Genomic DNA, 23754 nt, shown 5'->3' on the forward strand with positions numbered 1-23754 from the left:
GGCGGCCTAAAAAGTCGGCGTATCTTATCACTCAGTGGGCCTCACCCAGAGCGGATGAGAGCCGTGACACTCTTAAGGTGTATGATAGCAGCGAATGTCTTATGAATCTACTTACTTCTTCACCCTGTATCCAAAATCGCTACGATAACTGTGGAACTAGCTCCCATCTCTATTCGTTACTAAAGCCTGGTCGCTCATTCTCGCTCACTGGTATCCGCATTCCACACGAAGCCGTGCCAATCCAATGAGATCCCGTCGTTGAGGTCGTGGCGGTCAATATCGCTTTTTGCAGTCAGATGCAACTCGAATTACCACGAAGTATATCACACTGGTCCCAATTGTCAAGTTCACGTCACATACTGACGTTTGTGCTAACATAACGGAGTCTGAGCATCAGAACGAGGCGGATCAATACGTACGTGATATTACAAACGGTCTAGACAGAGACGGCAATGTTATTGAGACAAAACGGCTGAATGGCTTTGCTTGCACAACTTAACCGGGGGGGATGTGAAAGCACGAACAAGTTGCAGAGGAGGCACGGTTTTTTTGCACCATGTTACGAATAAGCTTTTCGGAGGCTCTGTGGGTTTATTGACGTATGTATGGGGTTCCGGTGTGGCCAGAACTACCGATGACTGCTCGCGCTGGATTAAAAAAGTATGCGGAGTTCGTCTGGGGTAGTGCGGGGAGGATAATTGGAGAACCTGACACCATGTAAGCGACGGGGATAATACCCGTGGCCCGAAATCGCCCTCATTCAAAGCATCATGCTTTCATTCGGCTTGCTTTGAATAGCCAGCCTTGCTACTACTAGGCAGTTAGTTCCCGTCTAATGACCTCGCCGGACAGAGCCGAAAGCAGTGTGAAGAGCTCCGGATTACGCTGATTCAAGATCTCCAGGACCGAATGTCACCATCTTACGGACGGATCGAGACGCTGCCATCTGGCCTTGAAACAACTATATTCTTATATAATAGCCGTCAGACACTGTTTGTGCCCGTGAACCGGCATTCCATCGTAGCTAGCCCAGCATGGCAATGCCAATACCAAAAAAGCTTTGGGAGCATCCCAACCCCAAGGAAACAGAGATGTATCGGTTCATGCAGAACGTCAACAAGAAACACAGTCTTGACTTGAAAGTAAGTAGAACTACTTTGCGGGGCGAGTTGGCCAGGAGACTCATGAAACCGCAGACCTTCTGGGACTTGTACCAATATTCCATAACCAAGCGTTCGGAATTCCACTCCGAAGTATTCAACTTCGTGCCTCTGATCCACACTGGATCGTTCAAACAGGCGGTGGACGAGACGAAGCCCATTGACAGCGTTCCCCGATGGTTCGAGGGGCTGCAAGTCAGTTTCGCCGAGAATTTGCTTTGGAGCCGTTCCGTTGACGATCCCATTGATCACCATGGCAATGTCGGCAAGGAAGACCGCAAAATTGCTGTAACCGAAGTAAGAGAGGGTGTGAGCGAGACACGCCAGCTTACATGGGTCATGTACCGCAGTCTGACCGCCAAATATGCCGCTGCAATGTACAAGGGAGGAGTAAGGAAGGGTGACCGAGTTGTGGTAATTGCTGCAAACAGTATCGAGACTCTGATTCTCTTTACTGCGACGAGTTGGCTGGGCGCCATATTCAGCTCTGGCTCAACCGACATGGGAACTCCGGGAATCCTGCAAAGGACGGTACAAATCAACCCACGGGTACGTACGGCGTAGATGATCGCTTCGACGGCAGCACTACGCATAAATACTGACAGCGACTAGTATATTTTCATGGATGATGCAACACTGTACAACGGCAAACGCGTCGACTTGCGGCAGAAGATGGTTGAGATCATGGACGGGATGAAAGACTGCGATCAATTTCAAGGACTCGTCTCCATCCGCCGCTTTCAATACGAACTAGACATCAGCAACATTCCAAGAACACAGACACTGCTCAAGTTCATTGATAATAGTGGGCCCATCCCACCCATTGAACGGATTGGATTTCACGAGCCCTCCCTCCTCTGCTTCTCGTCTGGAACTACTGGCATCCCCAAAGCCATTGTGCACACCGTGGGAGGTATCCTCATCAACCACACGAAAGAGGGCGTGATACACGAAGGTGTGAACAAGGATACGGTTTCGCTGCAGTACACGACGACAGGATGGATCATGTACCTAGCCAACGTTGGGCAGCTCCTCTCTGGTGCAAGGGCCGTCTTCTACGACGGCTCGCCCTTCCAGCCAGACCTTCAGACCTTCATCAAGCTTATTGGGGACCAGAAAGTCACGAGGTTGGGTATTAGTCCCCGGTGGATGCACGAAGTTGCCAAAGCTGGCATCTTGCCGAGAGAGATTACCGACCTCTCCAAGCTGCAGGTCGTCACATGTACTGGCATGGTTTTGTCTGAGCAGTTGTTTAAGTGGTTCTATGAGAAAGGATTTCCTGCTCATACTCATCTGGCCAATATGTCAGGCGGAACTGATATTGTATGTCTGCAACTCCATTAACCCCTTTGCTCCTGAGACGATGCTAACTATCTGTTTAGGCTGGGTGCTTTGCCATTGGAAATCAACTGACACCCGTGTACCAGGGTGGCATTCAGGGGCCGAGCCTAGGAACGGCCATCGCCGTGTACGATTCACTGCTGCCGAATGGACCAGGAAAAGAGGTTCCGGATGGAACGCCAGGAGAGCTAGTTGCCACCGCCGCATTCCCCAGTGTTCCGGCCTTCTTGTGGGGGGACAAGCATCCCCCTGGCGCCCCGGGGACAAAGCTTCACTCGTCGTACTTTGCCAGGTTCGATCACGTCTGGGCTCACGGGGACTTTGTCGTCATCCACCCCGTGACAAAGAACATGACATTCTTGGGTCGTGCAGACGGCGTGCTCAATCCTTCGGGAGTGCGCTTTGGTTCGGCCGAGATATATTCCGTTTTGGAGAGGCACTTCCCGGACCGGTTGGTGGACTCGATTTGCGTGGGTCAACGGAGGCCGCAGGATAACGACGAGAGTGTGATGCTGTTCTGTCTGATGAGGCCGGGGCAAAGATTCAACAAGCAGCTGGTGTATGAGATTAAGGAGGCTATCAAGAGGGATTTGTCGAAAAGGCATGTTCCGAAATATGTGTTCGAGACGCCGGAGATCCCTGTAAGTTGAATTTGCTGCATTGTGCGGGGAAAAATTACTGTTTTCTGACGCGATGTGATAGACGACGGTCAACCTGAAGAAGGTCGAGCTTCCGGTCAAGCAGATTGTGTCAGGGCATATCATCAAGCCCAGTGGCACGCTGTTGAATCCACAAAGTTTGGATTACTACTACCAGTTTGCGAAAGATGAGGTTTTAAGTGCTGGCAAGGAGAAACTGTGAATGGGATCAGTAGATGTAAGCGAGGCTGAGGAGGTAGACATCGTATAATTCGTTTGCAAGCCGATATAACTGATGAGAGGTGTTTATCGGGTCGATATGTCACCCAAGCCGTTTAGTCCATCGTTTCCCACGGTGATTCTCCCTCGAGTCTCGAGACAGTAATCATTAAAAATGCTAGGAAGTAAGTACAATTAGCAAAACCACCATTTCAGAACAAACTTTCAACCGAGTTTCTTTCCCTCTTCCTGGCAAACCACCCGTCGTTCACACCCATTACGTACCAACGAAACTTCCCGTTCCCACTTAGCCCGACGACTTTCTCACTACCGCAGACGACGACGCAGTCAGATCGGCCACTGCCATCCCCATGAGCCCAGTCATCCGTCTTCAACTGCTCCTTACGTTCTATCAACCGCCACGCCCGATCCTGCCACTCGATAGGCTCACGGCCCCACTTGCATCCTACATGCCTGACTGATACTAGACCTACCGTGCAGATTGTGCTTTTACCTATTATGAGGAAGAACCGCTAGGTTCGAGTGCCGAAAGAAGATGGGAGAAGAAGCCTTTGACGAAGCCATCGGACAACGGATTGAAGGATGAAACCACTGGTTCCGATCACGGGGAACAACGAGTGAGTACCCTTATCAGAGTGCCCGAGTTTGACCAAGAAATGCCAGTGGTTGATTGAGTGTCAAGTAAAAATGCGTTCGGATTACTGCCCTTATACCTGCATACTGCAGTTGATTAATAAACTCAAGGAGAGCTGACAACTAGGAATTGCTTTATGTAGATGCATTGCATATTGACCGTCCTTATCCGACTTCGAACTGTAGTTAAGTAGCTTGCTGCGGCTTCGATAAGCAAGGGACTTGACATGGTGTCTCATTCGATATATGAGATAGCCTAACATGTGATATGTCAGCTCTTCAGTATGGTACAGCGAAAGCAACCGCCCATCATCGTCCTCGGCAGGAGAGCTATGTAGACCTCGAGAGATCATCGAACCCATCCATCATGGTTGCGCCATTGCCTTCCACAGGAACTCGTTAGACCTGTTGTGCCTTGTGCCTTTGCAACACACCGATCTCTGATGATAACCGTATCAGCTACTCCAAGTAGCATGCCTACCTAAGCAGGTGAGTACTTGGACGGCACAGGCAATCAAGTTCGTGAGTGATACGTAACGCATAGGGCGCCTGACTGTCCAAGGTCGGTTGCTAGCTGGGGACTGAGTGGTCACAAGTTGCAATCCGGGTGTGGAGATTCTGGTTATCGTTATCGCAAGAGTTACCCCTCGGCGAGCTAGGGATGTCGGAGCCATTGTTGAGTTCACCTAACGGAAGCAATAGTTTAGGACATCTACCAACTCAAATGTCCAACTTGAAAAGTACTTCGCCTTCGATAAAGCGAGTAGGCGCAAATTTAACATCCAGATCAAGCAAGACTAAATCGGGAGAATACACACAAACTGAACCACACAAACTGAACTTGCGGGTGTAACAAGATCGTTGCAAACATTGAACGGCACTCGCGGGAAGGAGTCAAGGAGTCCGCTCGCCCCAAGCCACAGGCATTACGGCACCCACTCTGATAACCAATCAGCAAGGGCAAGAGCGCGCCGGATCTGTCAACGCCCTGTGCCCCATCAGTACCTAGGTACTTTATTCTCCCCCAGCATCCCTCCTGGGCAGGGTGCTGTGCTGTGCTGTACTAACCAGGGCCTGTCATTCAAGCAATAGCACCTGAGCACCTTCCATACCACCATAGCCTCCGAACATCTCCAAAGCATCCGACACGTAAACCTCGAGAACGTGCTAGACAGAAGCCAGCAACCTCATGGTCCAGATCCGATTTACGCACTTACTGTCATCTCGAATCCTCTCTCTCGGCAACTACGAGCAACACTGGATATTTAGTTGCCTTTCTACCTTTCCTTGGCTTTAGGTTCACGGTCCACCTTGACATGAGGTCAGCCATTGTTCAGTGCTCATTTCACATCGTCGCTGGCAACCTGCCATAGCTGCCTCGCCTACCTATTGTTTCTACTACCCTAGTTTGGTTTTACGGGCAAAAACCAACGGCCTATACACCAACCTATCTGTCCAACCCGGCCGTCATAACCCTCTCCAAACCTTGTTCGCTGCGGGAGTCAACTTCCCGCAGTCGTCGAAGTGGCTGCCCAGCAGCCTCCCATATTCACCCCATCCACGTCCGACGACCCAATCACTCCGCAGATCCCTCCTCTTCCTACCAACACAGTCCTCTCTGCTCCTAATACGACCGAATCCGTCGATAGTACCCCGAGTCAATCCTCACTTACACCGAATTTCCCAGTCGAGTCTCCGCCAGCATTCGGTACACATTCAGCACGTCACCAAGTTCTGGGTAGGAGGCGACGAGCCTCAGACGACGAGTCCGTTGTTCAAGACTCGACGGACGAGATTGCTGAAGCCTCGGCTTCTCGAAACTCCCCTCCGAATCACCACCGGACCAAACGCAGACGGGCCGAGGACACCATGTTAGCAGACAGTGATGGCCAGGCGGCATCGAACGGCACTGAACGAGCATATGCCAATGGGAAGTCGCATCATCGGACAGTACCGGCAGCAAGCGCGAATGGAACTCACAAACCCGTTGTTTCCACCAACGGGTCCTCGAAATCCCGACCGCCAGACACGTACCTCGGCCATGACCGCGAGGAGGTGACCAGGATACTCATACAAGCTTTGTCGGACATGGGCTACCACTCGGCTGCGCAGAGCGTCAGTCGGGACAGTGGTTACGAACTTGAGAGCCCAACGGTCGCAGCTTTCAGAAATGCGGTGCTAGAAGGAGCATGGGATGAAGCTGAGGAGCTGCTATTTGGTGCCGCAACCCCTGAAGACAGGTCAAATCAAAATGGGAATGGCCTAGTGCTGGCACCTGGCACAGACAGAAACGTAATGCGCTTCTGGATACGACAGCAAAAGTTCCTGGAGCTGCTGGAGCAGAGGGAAACTAGCAGGGCCTTGACGGTACTCCGGACTGAACTGACGCCCCTGTATCAAGATACTCACAAACTCCACTTTCTTTCTAGCCTTCTCATGTGTCAGTCCCCGGATGACCTCAAGTCGAAATCGGAGTGGGATGGGGCTTATGGACAGTCCCGTCAGATATTGTTATCCGAACTCTCCAGTAAGTGGGAACCCGGCCATAAAATATCCCATTGTACTCGCTCGGGTGTAGCTGATTTTGTCGCAGAATGCATATCGGCGTCAGTCATGCTCCCAGAGCATCGCTTGGCCGTTCTCCTGCATCAAGTCAAGCAGAGCCAAATCGGCATGTGCATGTACCATTCCAGTTCCGACTCGCCATCTCTGTACGCGGATCACAACTGTGACCGGCGGCAGTTCCCGTCAGAAAACATCATAGAGCTCGATGACCACACCGGGGAGGTCTGGCAAGTGGTCTTTTCTCATGACGGGACCAAACTAGCCAGCTGCGGTGGCGACAAACAAGTCATCATTTGGGACGTCCCGTCGTTCAAAGCGGTGCACTATCTCAAAGACCACGATGCCGGAGTCGGTAATGTCGCCTGGAGTTGGGATGACTCCATGCTCGTAACATGTTGTCAAGATCGACATGCGAGATTATGGGACCCTCACGTGAGTAAAGTGTCTGCCATCACATTCACAAACTTGAGAGCTGATGTTATGTGGCAGACCGGAAACCTGATCAGGAAGCTGGAACGCTTTGCCGAGCCTGTCAGCAGTTGTATCTGGGCTGCAGACGGCCACACATTCATCACTGGCGCGTTAGACAAGACGCGCAGTATTTGCCAATGGAACCTTAACGGCGACAAAGTTTTCGACTGGGCCAACGCCCACAGGGTCGAGGACTTGGCAGTATCGCCAGATGGGCACTGGCTGGTAGCCATGGACGACCGGCACCACATCCACGTCTACAACTTTGTTACTCGCGAACTTGCATACAAAATGGACCTTCAAGTCCGACTGACTTCCATAAGTATCAGTCAAGACTCGAGATATCTTTTGGTGAACCACACAAATGGTGTTGCGCGCCTAATTGATCTCGTGAACCGAGAACCTGTACAGACCTACTCAGGACATACTGGAGGAGACTACCTGATTCGAACTGCATTTGGGGGAGCCAACGAGAGCTTCGTTATAAGCGGTAGTGAAGGTAAGATATTCTGCACCGCTAGGGTTTGACGCTTATCTGACTGCAAAACATAGATGGCTTGATCAACATTTGGCATAAGGCCAGTGCCGTGCCCATCGAGAAGTTGAACGGCCACCATCCCAGATGTAACGCCGTTACTTGGAGCCCCACTGACCCCTGTTTATTCGCGTCTTGCGGCGATGACGGGAAGATAAAGATGTACGATCCCCACTTGACTCCAAGAATTGTGCTAGTGTCGTGTGCTAACTATCCTTCAAGATGGTCCAATAACGAATGGCGGCGATCTCACAACGAAGCTACACACCATAATCATGAGACTGGCCGAAGCTCGAACGGTTGGCGTGGAGAGATGGGGGAGGCTTAGGAGATCCTTCACAATATGCACCATCTCTTTTCACGGCCTTTGGACTTTGCATTTTGATGATACACCACCAGCATGGTTCGGCGAATTCGGTTGATTATGGCGACATCCCCTTATGTGTCGGCTACTGTGGCCTCTTGCTTGAGAGTCGATACCTCAGGGCGTACCTCTTCGACATGTTGTTACCCCGTCTTCCATCCATTGGCATGGCGTATAATTGGGCCAGGCATCCTCCATCATGGAGGTAGGGTACTACGACATGACAGGGGAGCGGATTTCTTTTGGGGCGATTTATGCGCTGTCATACGATATTAGAAGCCCTTTGGGCGTTGTATAGTCGGGGACTTGATTCAGCTGCTTATTCTTCACCTGCTACCCGAGGTAGGTAATCATAGTTTTATACAGATCAGGGGTGAAGAAATCTTGGTCGCGATGCATTGGCCAGGATGGTTGCCTTGGTTCCCTCCCATCTAGGGCGAAGAACGGGAAATAGTAGGATGAGACGTTGCCCGTTTGTAATGGTGCGGCATTATTGGGTACCGCATGCTTGTCTGAGAGAGCAAACTTAGAATAACTCTCGGCTGACCCCGTAGTTCAGATGTCAATCAACACAACTCTCACAACATCATTGCAGCCTACTTTGAATCTGGACCATCCGCCTCTTTCGAGAATACCTACCTGCATAACACTTTGCACGAACAGTGATAATTATTCGACTTCTGCGTATCACAGACTTCGGGGTTGTCGAGGACGCATCTCACCCCATTCGTATACCATATATACAAGGAAGGTATTCCAAAGTAGGATATGACAAGCACGGATAACAGGTGATTGCACACAGCACACTCCCTCTCTTCCAGGCTGGAAGCTCTATCTCCGCGAGATATGGTAGGGAATGTGCTTGTATCACTTGCAGATAGAGCAAATGGGCCAGGGCACTGACCATGAGGGCACTGACCAGGGAGCCACACTCAAGCGCGCGTCACCCATAACTCTGGTTGATCCTAGCGTTGGCTGGCACCTGTCCCGTCCTAAGTCATCAAATGCATACTTGTACCAAGATAAACGTCACATTCTGCTTTTATTTGCCCACACCATCTTTCATCCTCGTGAAAACGATTCATTAGTTGTCACCACCTTACAGATGCTCACTTGATATCGACAAGAAAGGAGATACAAAGGATCTTGTCAACCTCGAAGAGGAAGCCCCACCAGCTGATTTAGGCGGCGACCGACCCGTTACCCAAAGAGCTGCAACATACCAACCGAAGAACAACAGCACCTAGAACCTGCAGACCGCTACCCTCAATAGTATTTCTGGGCAGCCTCAAGACAATACAAAAAGACCCAACATGGCGGATAGCTTGGCCACGCCTGGTGGCATTTCGGACCCGGCCCTCATCAAGTACATGGCCCCTTTGCGACGCATCGCTCCCATCCCTGATTCGTACTGGTCGCCTGCTAACACTCCTCCGCCCACAGACTCGTCAACAAGCTTCAAGATGTGTTCGCAACAGTCGGTGTCAACAACCCCATCGATCTGCCCCAGATCGCCGTTGTCGGCAGTCAGTCGAGCGGCAAGAGTTCCGTGCTGGAGAACATTGTTGGGAGAGATTTGTATGCAACGATACCCCCCTTGCGGTCACGCAGGCCACTGACATCAATACTACAGCTTGCCTCGAGGCTCTGGAATCGTGACGAGACGACCGTTGGTACTACAGCTCATCAACCGACCTGGGACGGGGCAAGCGAACGGCGTCAACGAGGAGGTCTCCAACTCAACAGACAAGGCGGCCAACCAAGACGAGTGGGGCGAATTCCTGCACATTCCTGGCCAGAAGTTTTACGACTTTAATAAAATCCGCGACGAGATCAGCAGGGAGACAGAGGCCAAAGTCGGTCGCAATGCCGGCATATCACCCTCTCCCATCAACCTGCGAGTTTACTCCCCGAACGTTCTCACCTTGACCTTGGTCGATCTCCCTGGTCTGACCAAGGTGCCTGTCGGAGACCAGCCGCGCGACATCGAGCGACAGATTCGAGATATGGTTATGAAGTACATTGGAAAGTCCAATGCCATCATCCTCGCCGTCACTGCGGCTAATCAAGATTTGGCCAACTCGGATGGTCTGAAGCTTGCTCGAGAGGTCGACCCGGAGGGACAGAGGACCATTGGTGTTCTGACAAAGGTTGATCTGATGGACGAGGGTACCGATGTTGTCGACATCTTGGCCGGCCGTATCATCCCCCTGCGACTTGGATATGTCCCTGTAGTCAACAGAGGGCAGAGAGACATCGACAACAAGAAACCTATCATGGCATCTCTCGAGGCAGAGAAGAACTTTTTCGAGAACCACAAGGCCTACCGTAACAAGAGTTCCTACTGCGGCACACCGTACCTGGCGAGAAAGCTCAACCTGATCCTCATGATGCACATCAAGCAAACCTTGCCAGACATCAAGGCGAGGATTTCAAGCTCTCTGCAAAAGTACAGCGCTGAGCTGGATAGTCTGGGCCCGTCCATGCTGGGAAACAGCTCAAATATCGTCCTCAACATCATTACGGAATTCACAAACGAGTGGCGGACTGTATTGGATGGAAACAACGGCGAGTTGTCGAGCACAGAGCTGTCTGGTGGTGCCAGAATCAGCTTCGTGTTCCATGAACTGTACTCCAACGGTGTGAAGGCAGTCGATCCCTTTGATATGGTCAAGGATATCGATATCCGAACCATCCTGTACAACTCGTCCGGCTCCTCCCCAGCACTGTTTGTCGGCACAACTGCCTTCGAGCTCATTGTCAAGCAGCAGATCAAGCGACTTGAGGAGCCCAGCTTGAAGTGTGTGTCTCTCGTATACGACGAACTCGTTCGTATCCTTACCCAGCTGCTCACCAAGGCGCTTTACCGAAGGTACCCTCAGCTCAAGGAGACTGTCCACGGTGTAGTCGTTGGTTTCTTCAAGAAGGCTATGGAACCCACCAACAAGCTTGTCAAGGATCTCGTGGCAATGGAAGCTTGCTACGTAAATACTGGCCATCCCGACTTCATTAACGGTCACCGAGCTATGGCTATCGTCAACGAGCGGCACACCGGTGCAAAGCCCGTTCAGGTTGACCCTAAGACCGGTAAACCTTTGCCATCATCAGCTACACCGGCTCGTGCTGGCAGCCCTTCGATAGAGGGCATGGACCAGACCAACGGTGGCTTCTTCGGCAGTTTTTTCGCCGCAAAGAACAAGAAGAAGGCCGCGGCAATGGAGGCCCCTCCCCCATCGCTTAAGGCCTCGGGTACTCTCTCAGAACGTGAGAACATTGAGGTCGAGGTAATCAAACTGCTTATTGCTTCATATTTCAATATTGTCAAGAGAACCATGATAGACATGGTTCCCAAGGCTATTATGCTCACTCTCGTCCAGTAAGTCCTAGCACCCCATCGCACTGTACGATATATTACTAACATGGAACAGATTCACCAAGGATGAGATGCAACGAGAGTTGCTGGAGAATATGTACCGGCAAGACACTCTAGACGATCTACTCAAGGAATCCGACTACACCATTCGACGACGAAAGGAGTGTCAACAGATGGTCGAGTCGCTGAGCAAGGCCAGCGAGATCGTCAGCCAGGTCCAGTAAGCGGGCCTGGTTCCCCATCATTAGTAACAACACGCCACCAGTGGCGTGCGTAGATTGCAGGGCAGAAATGCAAGGACTCGTCAAAGTGGGCCCGTTCGGAAAAGCAATGCTGGAGGTAGCGTCAAATTATAGCCTTTTTCTTTTTCGATACCACGAAATATGGGGGAAAGGTGGTTCTCGGCCCCGCAGCTTCTGTAAAGAAATTGTAGAAGGTTCGCCCGGGGCCCCGATTATGATTGGTTGGTCATCACGAAGTGTCTCTCTAGGAGTTCCAGCCTGGTGGGCATGGGCTGTTCTGGGGCTGGCTTGGGGTTTCTAGAAGATCAAGGAGAAATTGATCGTATGGCGGCAATGTGCGAGATCGAGGAGAATGGAAGGCGGAGGTCGAGGTCCTGTGTTTTTACTTCCCCTACTGTTTAACCCCCTCCACGACTTTTTGTTTGAGAAACCCCCTGGTCACATCACACTTAGACGATTGTTGGTAGTTGGTAGACAACGAGTACATGATGCAGTACGCAAGAATGTCACTGGGTTGAATGTGATGGTGACGATGTTACTTGCTGTGATGTATTCACTAGGAGGGCAGTAACTAAATGTTACCGGTTTTGGAAAGGATGATATAGCCGTGGCTAGATGATATCCTACTTGCCTGAGACGGGGCTAATCCAAACCTTGGGGATTATCTGCCTGAGGGCCGGCTTGTTGGGAAACGATAGATGTTAGCAGCAGTATGGTGATTTATAATGTGCACGCCAATGAACCGCGTCTTTTACATTAGTGACACCTCACTGGAGCTTGTAAATCAGCGGGCGGTCAGATCGACCAGTAGAAATTATATTTTGTTTCTTAGCACTCCGGTCTTGATTTGTGCCTTGTGTCTCTGTGACGGAACCTGACGACATGGTGACGTTTGCTCATTTGGACACGACGCAACGTCTCGGATCCGACAAGTCTGTCAGTGGTTGACTGGGCAGCATTCCTCGTAGCGCGGTACCCATCTCCACATACTACTGTTTTCTGTGTATGGCGGGACAATGCTGGTTAGACCCGGGCTTAGGGGCACTGGGTGTGTATGTAAAATAGGGTAGCATATAGCAGCTGAGCTAGAGCTATGGGATGTAGGTGCTTATTGGTTTTGTATCTAGACTTTGTATGAGGATTTATAGAATAAAGCAAATCCCTTTCCAAGTCCCTGGGTTTGACCAACAGCACATTGCCTTTTTCCTTTGCCCGCCTCATCCCACGCCCAAGGGCCTGTAACCTGTCCTGTCGAGTGCCTCGTATGTGGGAAACCCGGTTGAGGCGCTCTCAAAAGTCTGGAAAGAGTTGAGAGGCTGACGAGACCCAACGCCTCTGGGAGAGAGAATCCATTGGATGTCAGGCTTTTTCAAGCCGTGAGGTGTCCAGATTGCAGGCTTTATAGACTGGGTTATTAGGTAGGGTACAGCTCGGCCATTGGTGAGCGAATGGTGGTGTGCAAGTCGAGGATAGAATAAACGGCGCACCCCAGGTGAAATAACTAAATTATTTCCATCTAATGCACTGGATTACCTTGCTATCGTTCACTATACCAACCATTGTGTTTGTCAATACCTATACAACGCGAACAAGCAATTATAAGCTCAATAAAGCCGATTCACCCCTAAGTCGATGCGCTAAGTCGTTTGATTCATATTTTTCGACGCAACGATCTCCCGGCCACCGTAATCATGGCTCTCGTTGCGAAATGGATCTTCATGATCGAGCGATCAGCAGACGGTGACCCACCGTCGCTGCCTCCAACCCCTCCGCCGAGTCCCTCGCGACATATCTCGTTGTCGTGGCTAAGCAGAGAAGTACAGTGAAGGTAGGTGGTGCGTACGGCAATGGGCTGTTTCAGGACAGGCTTGCTGACTCCTGGCGTTGGTGGACCTTGTCAGGCGCAACCTCCAGCGATCGAGTCATTCGAAAAAAATACTCGAGCATCAAGGCGCACTCGCAGTTAATCCAAGCCTCGAGGACCTGCAGAGCTGGACAGGTTCTGGAAAAGTCATCGAGTCGAGGGTGCATGTGTGGGATATGCCAGCTCGAGGAGTTAATCCGGGGACAAAGGGTTGTGAGGTAGGGAGTTCATAAATCAGTATGTGGTTTTACATTCAGCATGGACCTGTATGACCTCAGGGGCCTTACAACTTCGATTTTTGCTTCAATACCAAGCCGCCCTCCTCAACATCGAATTCCCGCCCCTTGGTGAGCCCAAACCACTCGGTGAGAGCGGCCTCGCCGCCTTCACCAGGATAAAGTGGGTGCCCTTGATACCCATTTCCAGAGTAGCCATTTCCTTGTCCCTGCGCACTTGGATTCGTCACATTCTGACTGACAGCTAACATTGGATTCTCGCGTAAGGTGACAGGTGGTCTCTGGTCGCCCTCACGGCCCGCTACTGTTTCCAGCTCGGCATACTCCAGCACTGGAGCACAGCAAGCATCGGTTCCGTCAAAAACCCTCTCCCATTCTGAACGTGTTTTTGCCTTGAATGCTGTCTCGAACTGCTGTCTCATCTCGGGCCAATTTGTGCGGTCATACCGTTTCTTTTCCCAACCCTGGTCTCCCAGTCCTAGGCCCTGCACCAAGATGGTGTAGAATTGTGGCTCCAATGCTCCTACTGACATGTACTTACCATCCTTCGTTTCATATGTGTCGTAATATGGGCATCCTCCATCCAAGATGTTCTCGCCACGCGGTTCGGATCCCAGTGGTGTTTTGAGAGTTTGTCGTGGGAAGGTGGTTAAATAGCTCGCCCCGTCTACCATATTCGCCTCGACAACCTGCCCCCTTTGCGTCTTCTGGCGTGCAATCATTGCCAGTAGGATACCTTGGAATAGAGTAGCTCCACCACCAGCAAAATCAGCCAGGATATTCCACGGTGGGTGTGGCTTCTCGCCGCTCCTTCCAAGCAATGACAAAACACCAGATACAGCTAGGTAGTTGATATCATGACCGGCCATGGCAGCGTACTTGCCGTCACGACGGAATCCTGTCATGCGGCCGTATATAAGCCGGGGGTTGATGGCGGTCAGGACATCGGGGCCGAGCCCCAGCCGTTCTAGCACGCCAGGCCGGAAAGGATCAATGATGACGTCGGTGGTTTTGGCAAGATCCTTGATAAGTGCAATGCCTCGCGGTGACTTCAAGTCCACCACTATTGAGGATTTACGCCGAGTTAGCAGGTCCTCAGTGGGATTGACCTTGACGCCCGGAGTGTGCGTCCTACCCGGGATGGCTCGGTCTATGCGCAGGACGTTGGCGCCGGCGTCAGACAGTAGCAAACCGGCAAAGGGACCTTGTGTTGTGTAAGTATTTACTTTCCTGGGATGGAATGGATCAATGCTTACCAGGCGCAAGACCGGCAAACTCGAGTACTTTAATACCCTGAAGTGGCGGTGGACCGACCATCTTGATATTGCACCAACAATGATGTGGTGAAACAATGAGTTACGTGGTGAAGATAGTGCCGGCACTGAAGCAAAAACAAGGCTATATATGGCCACTGTGGTCTGGTCATGATGATAGCCACGGGCAGCGCTCGGGCGTCTTGAATTGCGTGGGGAACCGAGGCTCTGTCATCCATGTACCGGGGCCGTTGGCGATGAATGCGGGGGTGTACATTGAAGCTTACACAGTGTGTGGCTGTGTCAACGCTTGCCATTTCGGGCTGTTGAACATTGCACAATCAGTTCTTTGATTTCTTCTTGTTTGCCGAGTTCTCTTCGACTAAACCAGCCTTGATGAAAGCATCTCTCGCGGCCTGGTTAATGAGAGCAAAACGACGTGGTCCCAGCTTATGTCCACCGTACCATCTCGTCACGATAACCATGGCATCCCAGACATCCATAAGCTGCATAAGATGAAGAAGACGCCCGCCAGCTGCAGTCTCTCCATCATCGTTGCAGTCCTGGAAACTTGTGTTGTTCGGCCCCTTAATCCTCCACGCTGTGATATTGTGTGTTGCGACCCGGACTTTCTTGTCAGTAGACAACAAGTGCTGTACGAAGGCTTCCGCTTCCGAGGTAGAGGACACAGCTGCGCAGCGAGCAATGAAAGTGGACTTCAACTCAATAACCGGGTCAGATATGATCCACGGCGGTTCTGGCATGTTCGAAAAGTCCACAACGTTCGGATTTGCCTGGCTGTCTTCTTGAGGCTCGTTAAGCGTTACCTCGTCTTCTTCCACCTGATCGAAATCCATGGACTCTTCTAGCCGTCTTGTGAGCTCTTCAATCGCATCGAACACACAGACCATTCCGGGTTCGAAGACAGTTCCAACGGCTTCCCGAAGGATCGAGAGCTCGCGCACAGCATCTCCTTTCTTTCCATGCTCGCCGGTGCTGTTAGTACCGATGACCATTGGAGGCTCAGCAGGATAAGCGGGAGGAAATTGAATTCGAAGAGAAGCAGATTCTCCAGGGGGTGTCAAGATGTAGACGTTGGTATCATCGCTTGATTGCACCAAGCATCCATCACCATAGATGGAGTTGATGGCCTCAACTTCGTCCTTAAGTTCCTCTGACATTGCGCTTTCGCCAAGCCCAAAGTGAAGTCCAAAGCGATGAATGTCACCAAATGCGCCTGGACCGGAAACAATAAATCTCGCGTCTCTATGATTCGAAGTGAAGCTCCACAAAGAGCAAAATGGAATATGTCGTACGTATTGGAGCTGTATGAGCCAGCGCATAACATTTTAGGCACAGATGGAATTGTTCAAAGATTTGGAGGCCGGGACCAACCACGGCGTTATCAGATTGGCTTACCCGGGACCGGGCTAACTTTATCGTACCTAGCTCGAGCTCCAGGCCTCTAAATCTAGGGAACCCCGCCTATCATTCCGTGCGCCGATGTGCGATTACGGGCTCCGATAGTCTAGCCCATTCGAATTTAGATATTTGCCTACTCTTCGCCGAGTCGCAATAATCGAGTCTTGCTTATTTTTCCCCGTCGCCGATTTCGAATTCGATCCAAGAAGTAGAATTACTTCGAGCAGCTACTCTCACTGCACTTAGTGAAACTTAAGACCAGTTTTAGTCGTCAGCGATTCCCTCCAACCGCGTCCTGCTGCATCTTCTCCCACTACCCCTCCAAACATGGCTTCCGCCGTCGAGCAGGCCACTGCCTTCAAGAACGATGGCAACAAGGCATTTGCAGCGCACGACTGGCCGAAAGCTATTGAGCTCTACACCAAGGCGATCGAACTGAACGACAAGGAGCCCACATACTACACCAACAGAGCTCAGGTTCGTTGTTTACCCAATATGCCTTGCTCAATGAGAGTCGCTCGCGTGGCTGACAACCACCTCTCCAGGCCAATATCAAATCTGAAGCATATGGCTATGCTATTGCCGATGCGACCAAGGCGATCGAACTGAACCCAAAGCTCGTGAAGGCGTACTACCGGCGTGCCTTGGCCTACGCTGCCATCCTGAAGCCCAAGGACGCTGTACAAGATTTCAAGGAGTGCGTTAAGCTCGACCCTAACAGCAAAGATGCGAAGCTCAAGCTCGCCGAGTGCCAGAAGATTGTGCGTCAGCAAAATTTCTTCGCTGCCATCGAGATTGGGGATGAGCCGTCCGCAGCCGAGGGACTGGACATCGAGTCCATCGCTATCGAAGAAAACTACGACGGTGTCGCGCTGAAGGACGGGATGACGCAAGAATTCATTGATGACATGATTGAGCGTTTCAAGAACGGCAAGAAGATTCACAAGAAATATGTTTACCAAATCGTCATCGCCGTCAAGAAGATTGTCTACGAAGAGGCAACCATGGTCGAGATGAAGATACCCGATGACGTTAAGCTGACGGTCTGTGGAGATACACACGGTATGAACCATATCTTGTTACCGCACACTCGCAGCAGTGCTGACATGGTATATAGGCCAGTATTTTGACTTGCTGGAACTCTTCAGATTAAATGGCCGTCCCACAGAGAAGCACTGGTATCTGTTCAATGGAGACTTTGTGGATCGAGGCTCATGGTCGTCTGAGATTGCCCTGCTATTATATGCCTACAAGTGGCTTCGGCCTCATGGCTTGTACCTCAACCGAGGCAACCATGAGACGGATGACATGAACAAGGTTTATGGATTCGAGGGAGAATGCAAGGCCAAGTACAATGAACGGTAAGCCAGCGTTGCGCTGAAGTCGGAAGTTTCGAACACGTTAATAACGCACAATAGTGTCTTCAAGCTCTTCTCTGAGAGTTTCTCGGCGTTGCCTCTAGCTACACTTATCGGGGAGAAGTATCTGGTCCTGCACGGAGGTTTGTTCTCAGATGACAACGTGACGCTTGACGACATCCGAAAGTTGAACCGCCACAACCAAAGACAACCGGGCCAAGCCGGACTGATGATGGAGATGCTCTGGACAGACCCTCAAACAGCACCGGGCCGAGGTCCAAGCAAGAGGGGTGTTGGTATGCAGTTTGGACCGGACGTGACAAAACGCTTCTGCGATAAGAATGGACTGGAAGCTATCATCCGAAGTCACGAGGTTCGCATGGATGGTTACGAGGAAGAGCACGATGGAAAGTGCATTACAGGTAGGACGCCCCACATCGTCATGAACCACCTGGAATTATGGCTAACCGTTTCCTAGTCTTCTCGGCACCGAAGTACTGTGACCAAACGGAGAACCGAGGCGCATACATCAATATCGGCCCTGATTACAAGTTGGCGTTCCATCAGTTCGACGCTGTGCCCCATCCGGATATCAAGCCAATGGTATGTTACACGATTTAATCTCTGAGTAAACACGTTAGCTAACCGGATTTCAAGGCGTACGCCAATAGTTCCCTAACGTCAATGATGTAGAAGTAGGTCCGATTTCGATCTCGGGAGGCTACATTGACATGGGATGATCACATAGCATTTCTGCATATATGACGCTGCATCATGAGAAGCAATGGCGTTCTGGGGATAAAGGGGCTAAAAAGATGTATATACCACAGCTGCATCTTCGGTTCATGATGTGCGCGGAGGACTGCTTGCTCATTTTGACTTGCTCCCTGAATTTGAGCTGGTCTACTTTCAACCCTTCCAAAGCCTGTCTTCGTCATTCCGATCAATCAGAGTCCCAAGCCAGTTCGAACATCCTTTGACATGTAGCGTAGCATGTACTCCATTCTCATAAGTACCTTGCCATGCCGTAATGGCAGCTGAGAAGGCACTAAGGTCGTCTCGGGGCAGTCTCAGCCAGCATTCGGCGCCATCAACCTTTAGGAAGTCGAGAGATATCGAAGTCCCTGTAATTCCGAGAAATTGCTTCAAAGCTGCTGTGCAATAGGAGCGGATCTGGATCGGGTCCAACGCGGCTGGCTCAGAGCGTTGCGTGAGGTTCTCCAGATGCACGTAAGAGAAGCGCGGTGCCCGGATGGTGCAGGTGACAAGATCGCGGGATTTTTGGGCTTTGGCTATACTGGCTATACTTGACATCGTGCGATCTCCTGCATCTGCCATTGTGTATTTTCGGTTCGATTTTCTTTAATTGTACTGTTCCGGTCTTCTGGTTGCAGATTTTAAAGTTCGATCGAGTGAGTGAGCGGGTGAGTGCCTTTGACCCGCTTTACTACAATATCTGTTTTCTTGCATATTGGCTTAGGGCATACTCCGAACGCGTGCATACATTAATTGCTTCTGCAGTTGTACCTCGCGTACAGCTTCCCGAACTTCGAATGTTTCCAGCACCACAAAACGGCGCGCCAAACTGGACTACCCAACAACACTTCTATTAATCTTTCGAGCCGAAGAATTTCTCTCTCACCGCATTACCTCCGGAGAACAAGGACGAAAGCCTCCCAACACAGAATACGGCACTATCCACAATGTCATCCACCAACAACGCCCCGAGCTTCGTGCCCCCCAACCAGCACAGCCGCCTGCGCGCCTGCATGGTATGCTCCATCGTGATGCTGCAGTCGAAATTCCGGGACGACGGGTGCCCCAACTGCGATGACTTCCTGCGTCTGCGAAAGGACACCGAGGCTATCGAGAGCTGCACGAGCCAGGTCTTTGAGGGCCTAATCACCCTCGCCAATCCGGCCCGTTCCTGGGTCGCCAAGTGGCAGCGTTTGGATGGCTACGTCCAGGGCGTCTATGCGATAAAGGTCTCCGGGCAGCTGCCTGATGAAGTTAAGGCTACTATGGAGGAAGAGTTTAGGATTACTTATATTCCGTGAGTATTTTCTTTGAGGATCAGTCCTGACGGGAGAGAAGCGGCAGGGCACGAAAGATTGGGTGGGCGAACGAGTACTAATGGCGATCCGGCAGGCGTGACGGAAGTGCTGTGGAAACCGAATAAGAGGAGCGAATGATACCCCATAAGGACGGTCGAGATCCGAGGCCGAGGTTATCAGAAGTTGACAAAAGCGTCTACGCAAAACGGACGGTTGGCATAGCGTTGGGCATATGGAAGGCGTTTTCACAGAATAATCATGTTGAGGGGCGTCCTGGCGGACTTGGTTATTCTCTCCAAAGATGAGTTTATGAATGCATTTATCTTTTACTTCCTGAAAGATGGCTATACCCTTGCACCCCTGCACTTTCTATGACGGTGATCTGTCATTTATGCACGAACATACACACAGGCCTCTCTTCTCTCACCTTTGGTACGGCAGGATCGGGCTTGGTGATGTCTAGATCATACCGTCAAGCAACTTCAGTTGCCTCTCGCAGTTGTTGAAGGCGGCGATATCGCCCCGCTTATCCGCCTCCTCCCGCTCCTTCTCCAGCTGTTTCCGTACAGGAACAAATTCCTTCTTCTCCGCCTGTTCTTTCTCCGCCTCCTCCGCCTCCTCCAGCTGCTTCTTCCACTTCTTCAACTCCTCCCGCTCGGAGTCCCAGAGGTCGCTATAGAAGGCCAAGATGTCGTCGATGTCTTGATTAACATTTTTTATGGTGATGCTGGCTCGATCGTCGCGGTCGCCCAATGGAGGCGACACCTTGGAAATTACCTCTGAAGCGGCGTCCGCCGGCATCTCTGACATAGCATACGTACCCACCGAGGCTGAATGCGGCAGGTCAGAACTGTGCACGTATGGAGCTTGTTTCTGGCAGGGGCAATGCGTCCTGCCACGGCGTCTCTGGACGGCAAGGGGGCTGTCGGACGTGGGGCCCAGACTGAACCTGTCGTTGGGCGCGTTGGCACGCTTAGCATCAAGAATGACAGGCCGTTTGGTACCTTTAGACTCCCTGATCTCGTTGAACTTCTTGATGTTTTTAGCGGCTTTTCTGGCATGTATGGTATCTTTTGACTCCCTGACATCTTTGGTGGCTTCTTTGGCCTTTCTTGTAGCCTCTTCTATAAGCTGCCACTGATATTTGCTTTTGGGTACGTGCCGCGAGGCATACGGTGCGTCATTAACGACCGGCGAATCGAGGTCGCCTGCGGCCTTCCCCATCGCAGTACTTTCTCGATCAGGACGACCACCCCGTTCACCCATTGGGGACCTTGTAGGCTCGTCCACCTTCACGTTCTCAACAGACGAGGTAGGAGGCGGGCTTTGGTCTGCACAGGGAATATCAGGATCTCGGCCCCTGTCCGGCTCCGCGGGTCCTTTCGTCGAGATATCCTCCTTCGGAGGGCTAATAGGAGGGATGCTGGGGACCCTCTTGTCGATGTGCCCACCGACTTTCTCCCGGACGCCGTCAGAGAGATTGGTGGTGGGCAGCGGTGTCTCGGCCTGCGGACCAAAAAGAGGCTCATGGGCATAGTGATTTCCATGCGCAAACTGCGCCATGCTACCGCGGAGGTATGTCGCCATGCTAGGTGCATGGGGGACTACGATGGGGACGCCCTTGGCCGTATCTCTCCTCTTCTTCGTGTTCTGCTTCTCGACTCGCGTGGCCGCTCTGTTGAAGTTGTCAAGGATGTCCTCACATTCTTCAGTGATGCTCTTGGTCGGTTTCCGGCGCCCCAGATCTAACGCGTCGGTGTCCTTGGGCGTGGGCGGAGTTGGGCCGCCCAGCGAACACATGTCTGGTGATATGTCCCCATCCTCTAATTCGGGAACTGGCGGCGTTGTGGGGGAAGAGTAGCCCCGTGCTGAGGGGATCGTTGTCCAAGCTACGTCGGGTTGTGATTCAGTCGGCGCTTCGTGGATGGTGGAAAGGCCGTCTTCTTGGGGCTGGCAGCTTGCTGTGTTCCTCGTTTTCTGGGGACTCTCACCATACGTGCGAGGCTGGAGGACGTAGGTGTCATTGTGGCTACTCCTAATATTGTTGCTCGTGTTGCTGCTGTTGCGGTGGTCAAGTGACGCGCCATGATAGTACGATATACTCGGCGTCCGCACAACTGGCATGGACCCGTTATCGTTGAGCCAAACAAACACCTCGCAGGACGCAGACGAGTTCGTCGTGAGTGCCGATTCGCTGAACATGGGCCGTTTGGTTCGCACAGGGCTCGGTGTCGGGCTCTTGCGCGAGAAGTTAGGTACACCCTTCAGGGGTGGCATCTTGGTGTTCAGACTCGGCAGGCCGCGCCGCCCGTGCAAGTGGACGGGGCGCTCCATCATGGAGGCGGGCGTCTCCTTTTGCAGGATGCCGATGGACATTGGGGCTTTGTCCCGGGGGGGCGGGGCAGGGTAGTGGCCCTGCCGGAAACCATCCAGCGAATGTTGTCGCTGGCGTTGGGTCCTGCCACGCAGAATCTTTTTTGCAACTTTCTCGCGCCGGGTTGTGCTAGTGGTAGTGGTAGCGGCACTGGTTCTGTTGTTGCTGCTACTCGTGAAGCCCGAGAAGACGCTAAAAAGTCCTTTGCTCAAGCGGGTGTGAGCGTGACCGCAGCTGCTGCGTCTACTGGTCTTGTTTCTGTGCAACATGCAATCCGTGGCGAAGGTTGTAGATGGGAGACTAAAATGGGATATAGGCAAAAGGGGAAGATAGAATGAGATGGCGAAAGTGTCAAGTGCTGTATCTTGTGAGTTCCTAAAGATAGATAAAAGTAGATCATAAGTGGTCGTATAGTGACTGAATATAGCAAATAAATCGAATCAACCGAAGTAGGACTTTCCCAGCACAACAGGTGGCGGCACGGTGCCTATTTCTGCGTGATAAAAGCTCAATTCCAAATATAAAGAAGCGTTTGACGATACGATCCAACGTTGCATTGTAACCGAGGTCGTAAAAAGGTTTCTTTGTTCCCATCGAATGCTTCGAGGAACCAACATGATATCACCAAAATAATGAAAGTGAGCTGTTCTGTTGGTTTCTTATCTACTCAATGAGCACATCGGATGACAAGTTGAGTTGGTCTGGCTTTCGTTCGATATTCTTTCTACTGCGTACACCCTTCGGCAGAAAGGCAATTCATGATGCTTTGGGCCTGGGTACCCCAAGTTTGATGTCTGAACTCTACTTGCGAACAGAATTAAGCATCGCTATATTGTCACGGTATCGCTCTCCACACGCCGATTGTTCTGGAATTCTCTTCAAAAAACCGTGCACGTCGAGGAAGCAACCGGAACATTCGGTGTGTAAGCTTTTGTGAATGACATTGTGGTTGCTGGCGATGGTCGCCTCGGCAGATTGGCATGTAATGCGACGGCAAGCTTCGTCGGGTTCATTGCACTTGACTCAAGACAGTTTTCAGCTATTTCAAGCTTTTGTCAAGTATGCTGCTGCTTTCTGCTTAGCCTCTGTTATAAGTAGTCTGCTGATCGAAGGATGTAAGTATTGCATGCAGCATGGTCAACGAGAGACCACGAAAAGACGACAATGGCCAGCAGAATCGGCCTTGAGCCTTTGATTCTGCCGGGGATAGAGCTACCAGACTTGGTGTGTCAGTGTGTTGCTTGCAGCTCCGTCCGGTACATCAGACGAGGCTGGTTACCCATCCATAGCATCCGGGATGAGCCTTGGGACAGGTCATTTCTGCATTGTGGACATTCGGTTGATGAACAGTGTGGAAATCGGATGTATTGCGTTCAAGGAAACTTACTCGGATGGGTATAGCCTGCTCGCAAAACAATACGCTCCGATTTATGTGCACCCTTTCCCAATGCCTTCATTGATCTTGCGGCAAGGGAGGGCAACACAGCTTTTGCTGCCTCCTCGGATCAAGGTACGGTGGCTGTGCCTTCATCTGGTATTCCGGTATGCACTCGAAGATTTCCTTCATATATCTCAGGCGATCCACCGGCAACTTTTCCTTGCTGACCGCTCTGTGGATGTACCCGACGACC

General features: G+C 51.5%; 9 protein-coding genes across 9 annotated transcripts; 5 read left to right on the forward strand and 4 right to left on the reverse strand.

The window, feature by feature from the left end:
• Positions 1–1034: 1034 nt before the first annotated feature.
• Positions 1035–3362, forward strand: BCR38DRAFT_453790 (acetoacetate-CoA ligase; the record flags this gene model as incomplete). Its single annotated transcript, XM_040861633.1, has 5 exons — positions 1035–1142; positions 1197–1709; positions 1773–2483; positions 2543–3142; positions 3204–3362. 5 exons carry the CDS (start codon positions 1035–1037, stop codon positions 3360–3362), a joined length of 2091 nt encoding a protein of 696 aa, XP_040720772.1.
• Positions 3363–5881: 2519 nt separating this feature from the next.
• On the forward strand, positions 5882–7911 carry BCR38DRAFT_329809 (WD40-repeat-containing domain protein; the record flags this gene model as incomplete). The annotated part of the gene is made up of 5 exons (XM_040854906.1): positions 5882–6539; positions 6606–7009; positions 7067–7547; positions 7601–7745; positions 7806–7911. 5 exons carry the CDS (start codon positions 5882–5884, stop codon positions 7909–7911), a joined length of 1794 nt encoding a protein of 597 aa, XP_040720773.1.
• A 1349-nt stretch (positions 7912–9260) lies between these two features.
• Positions 9261–11544, forward strand: BCR38DRAFT_330628 (dynamin-1-like protein-like protein; the record flags this gene model as incomplete). The annotated part of the gene is made up of 4 exons (XM_040854984.1): positions 9261–9313; positions 9391–9525; positions 9581–11323; positions 11376–11544. The coding sequence occupies 4 exons, from the start codon at positions 9261–9263 to the stop codon at positions 11542–11544; spliced, it is 2100 nt and encodes a 699-aa protein (XP_040720774.1).
• A 2165-nt stretch (positions 11545–13709) lies between these two features.
• BCR38DRAFT_331468 (CoA-transferase family III domain-containing protein) lies at positions 13710–14979 on the reverse strand (the record flags this gene model as incomplete). The annotated part of the gene is made up of 2 exons (XM_040855057.1): positions 13710–14866; positions 14919–14979. The coding sequence occupies 2 exons, from the start codon at positions 14977–14979 to the stop codon at positions 13710–13712; spliced, it is 1218 nt and encodes a 405-aa protein (XP_040720775.1).
• A 277-nt stretch (positions 14980–15256) lies between these two features.
• BCR38DRAFT_453794 (ribosomal protein S5 domain 2-type protein) lies at positions 15257–16096 on the reverse strand (the record flags this gene model as incomplete). The annotated part of the gene is made up of 1 exon (XM_040861634.1): positions 15257–16096. One exon carries the CDS (start codon positions 16094–16096, stop codon positions 15257–15259), a length of 840 nt encoding a protein of 279 aa, XP_040720776.1.
• Positions 16097–16579: 483 nt separating this feature from the next.
• On the forward strand, positions 16580–18496 carry BCR38DRAFT_4968 (Metallo-dependent phosphatase-like protein). The gene is made up of 6 exons (XM_040864757.1): positions 16580–16814; positions 16883–17399; positions 17455–17698; positions 17756–18117; positions 18174–18298; positions 18353–18496. Exons 1-6 carry the CDS (start codon positions 16665–16667, stop codon positions 18386–18388), a joined length of 1434 nt encoding a protein of 477 aa, XP_040720777.1. The 5' UTR covers positions 16580–16664; the 3' UTR covers positions 18389–18496.
• BCR38DRAFT_4971 (uncharacterized protein) lies at positions 18289–19086 on the reverse strand. The gene is made up of 2 exons (XM_040864763.1): positions 18521–19086; positions 18289–18319 (listed from the first exon to the last, which is right to left on the reverse strand). Exon 1 carries the CDS (start codon positions 19031–19033, stop codon positions 18605–18607), a length of 429 nt encoding a protein of 142 aa, XP_040720778.1. The 5' UTR covers positions 19034–19086; the 3' UTR covers positions 18289–18319; positions 18521–18604.
• Positions 19087–19398: 312 nt separating this feature from the next.
• BCR38DRAFT_453797 (transcription elongation factor spt-4) lies at positions 19399–19874 on the forward strand (the record flags this gene model as incomplete). The annotated part of the gene is made up of 2 exons (XM_040861635.1): positions 19399–19748; positions 19844–19874. 2 exons carry the CDS (start codon positions 19399–19401, stop codon positions 19872–19874), a joined length of 381 nt encoding a protein of 126 aa, XP_040720779.1.
• A 106-nt stretch (positions 19875–19980) lies between these two features.
• BCR38DRAFT_5005 (uncharacterized protein) lies at positions 19981–22592 on the reverse strand. Its single transcript, XM_040864819.1, has one exon. It carries the CDS (start codon positions 22390–22392, stop codon positions 20209–20211), a length of 2184 nt encoding a protein of 727 aa, XP_040720780.1. The 5' UTR covers positions 22393–22592; the 3' UTR covers positions 19981–20208.
• Between the last annotated feature and the right edge of the window lie 1162 nt (positions 22593–23754).

Source organism: Pseudomassariella vexata (assembly GCF_002105095.1).
Source record: "Pseudomassariella vexata strain CBS 129021 chromosome Unknown BCR38scaffold_1, whole genome shotgun sequence".
NCBI classification, from domain to species: Eukaryota; Fungi; Ascomycota; class Sordariomycetes; order Amphisphaeriales; family Pseudomassariaceae; genus Pseudomassariella; species Pseudomassariella vexata.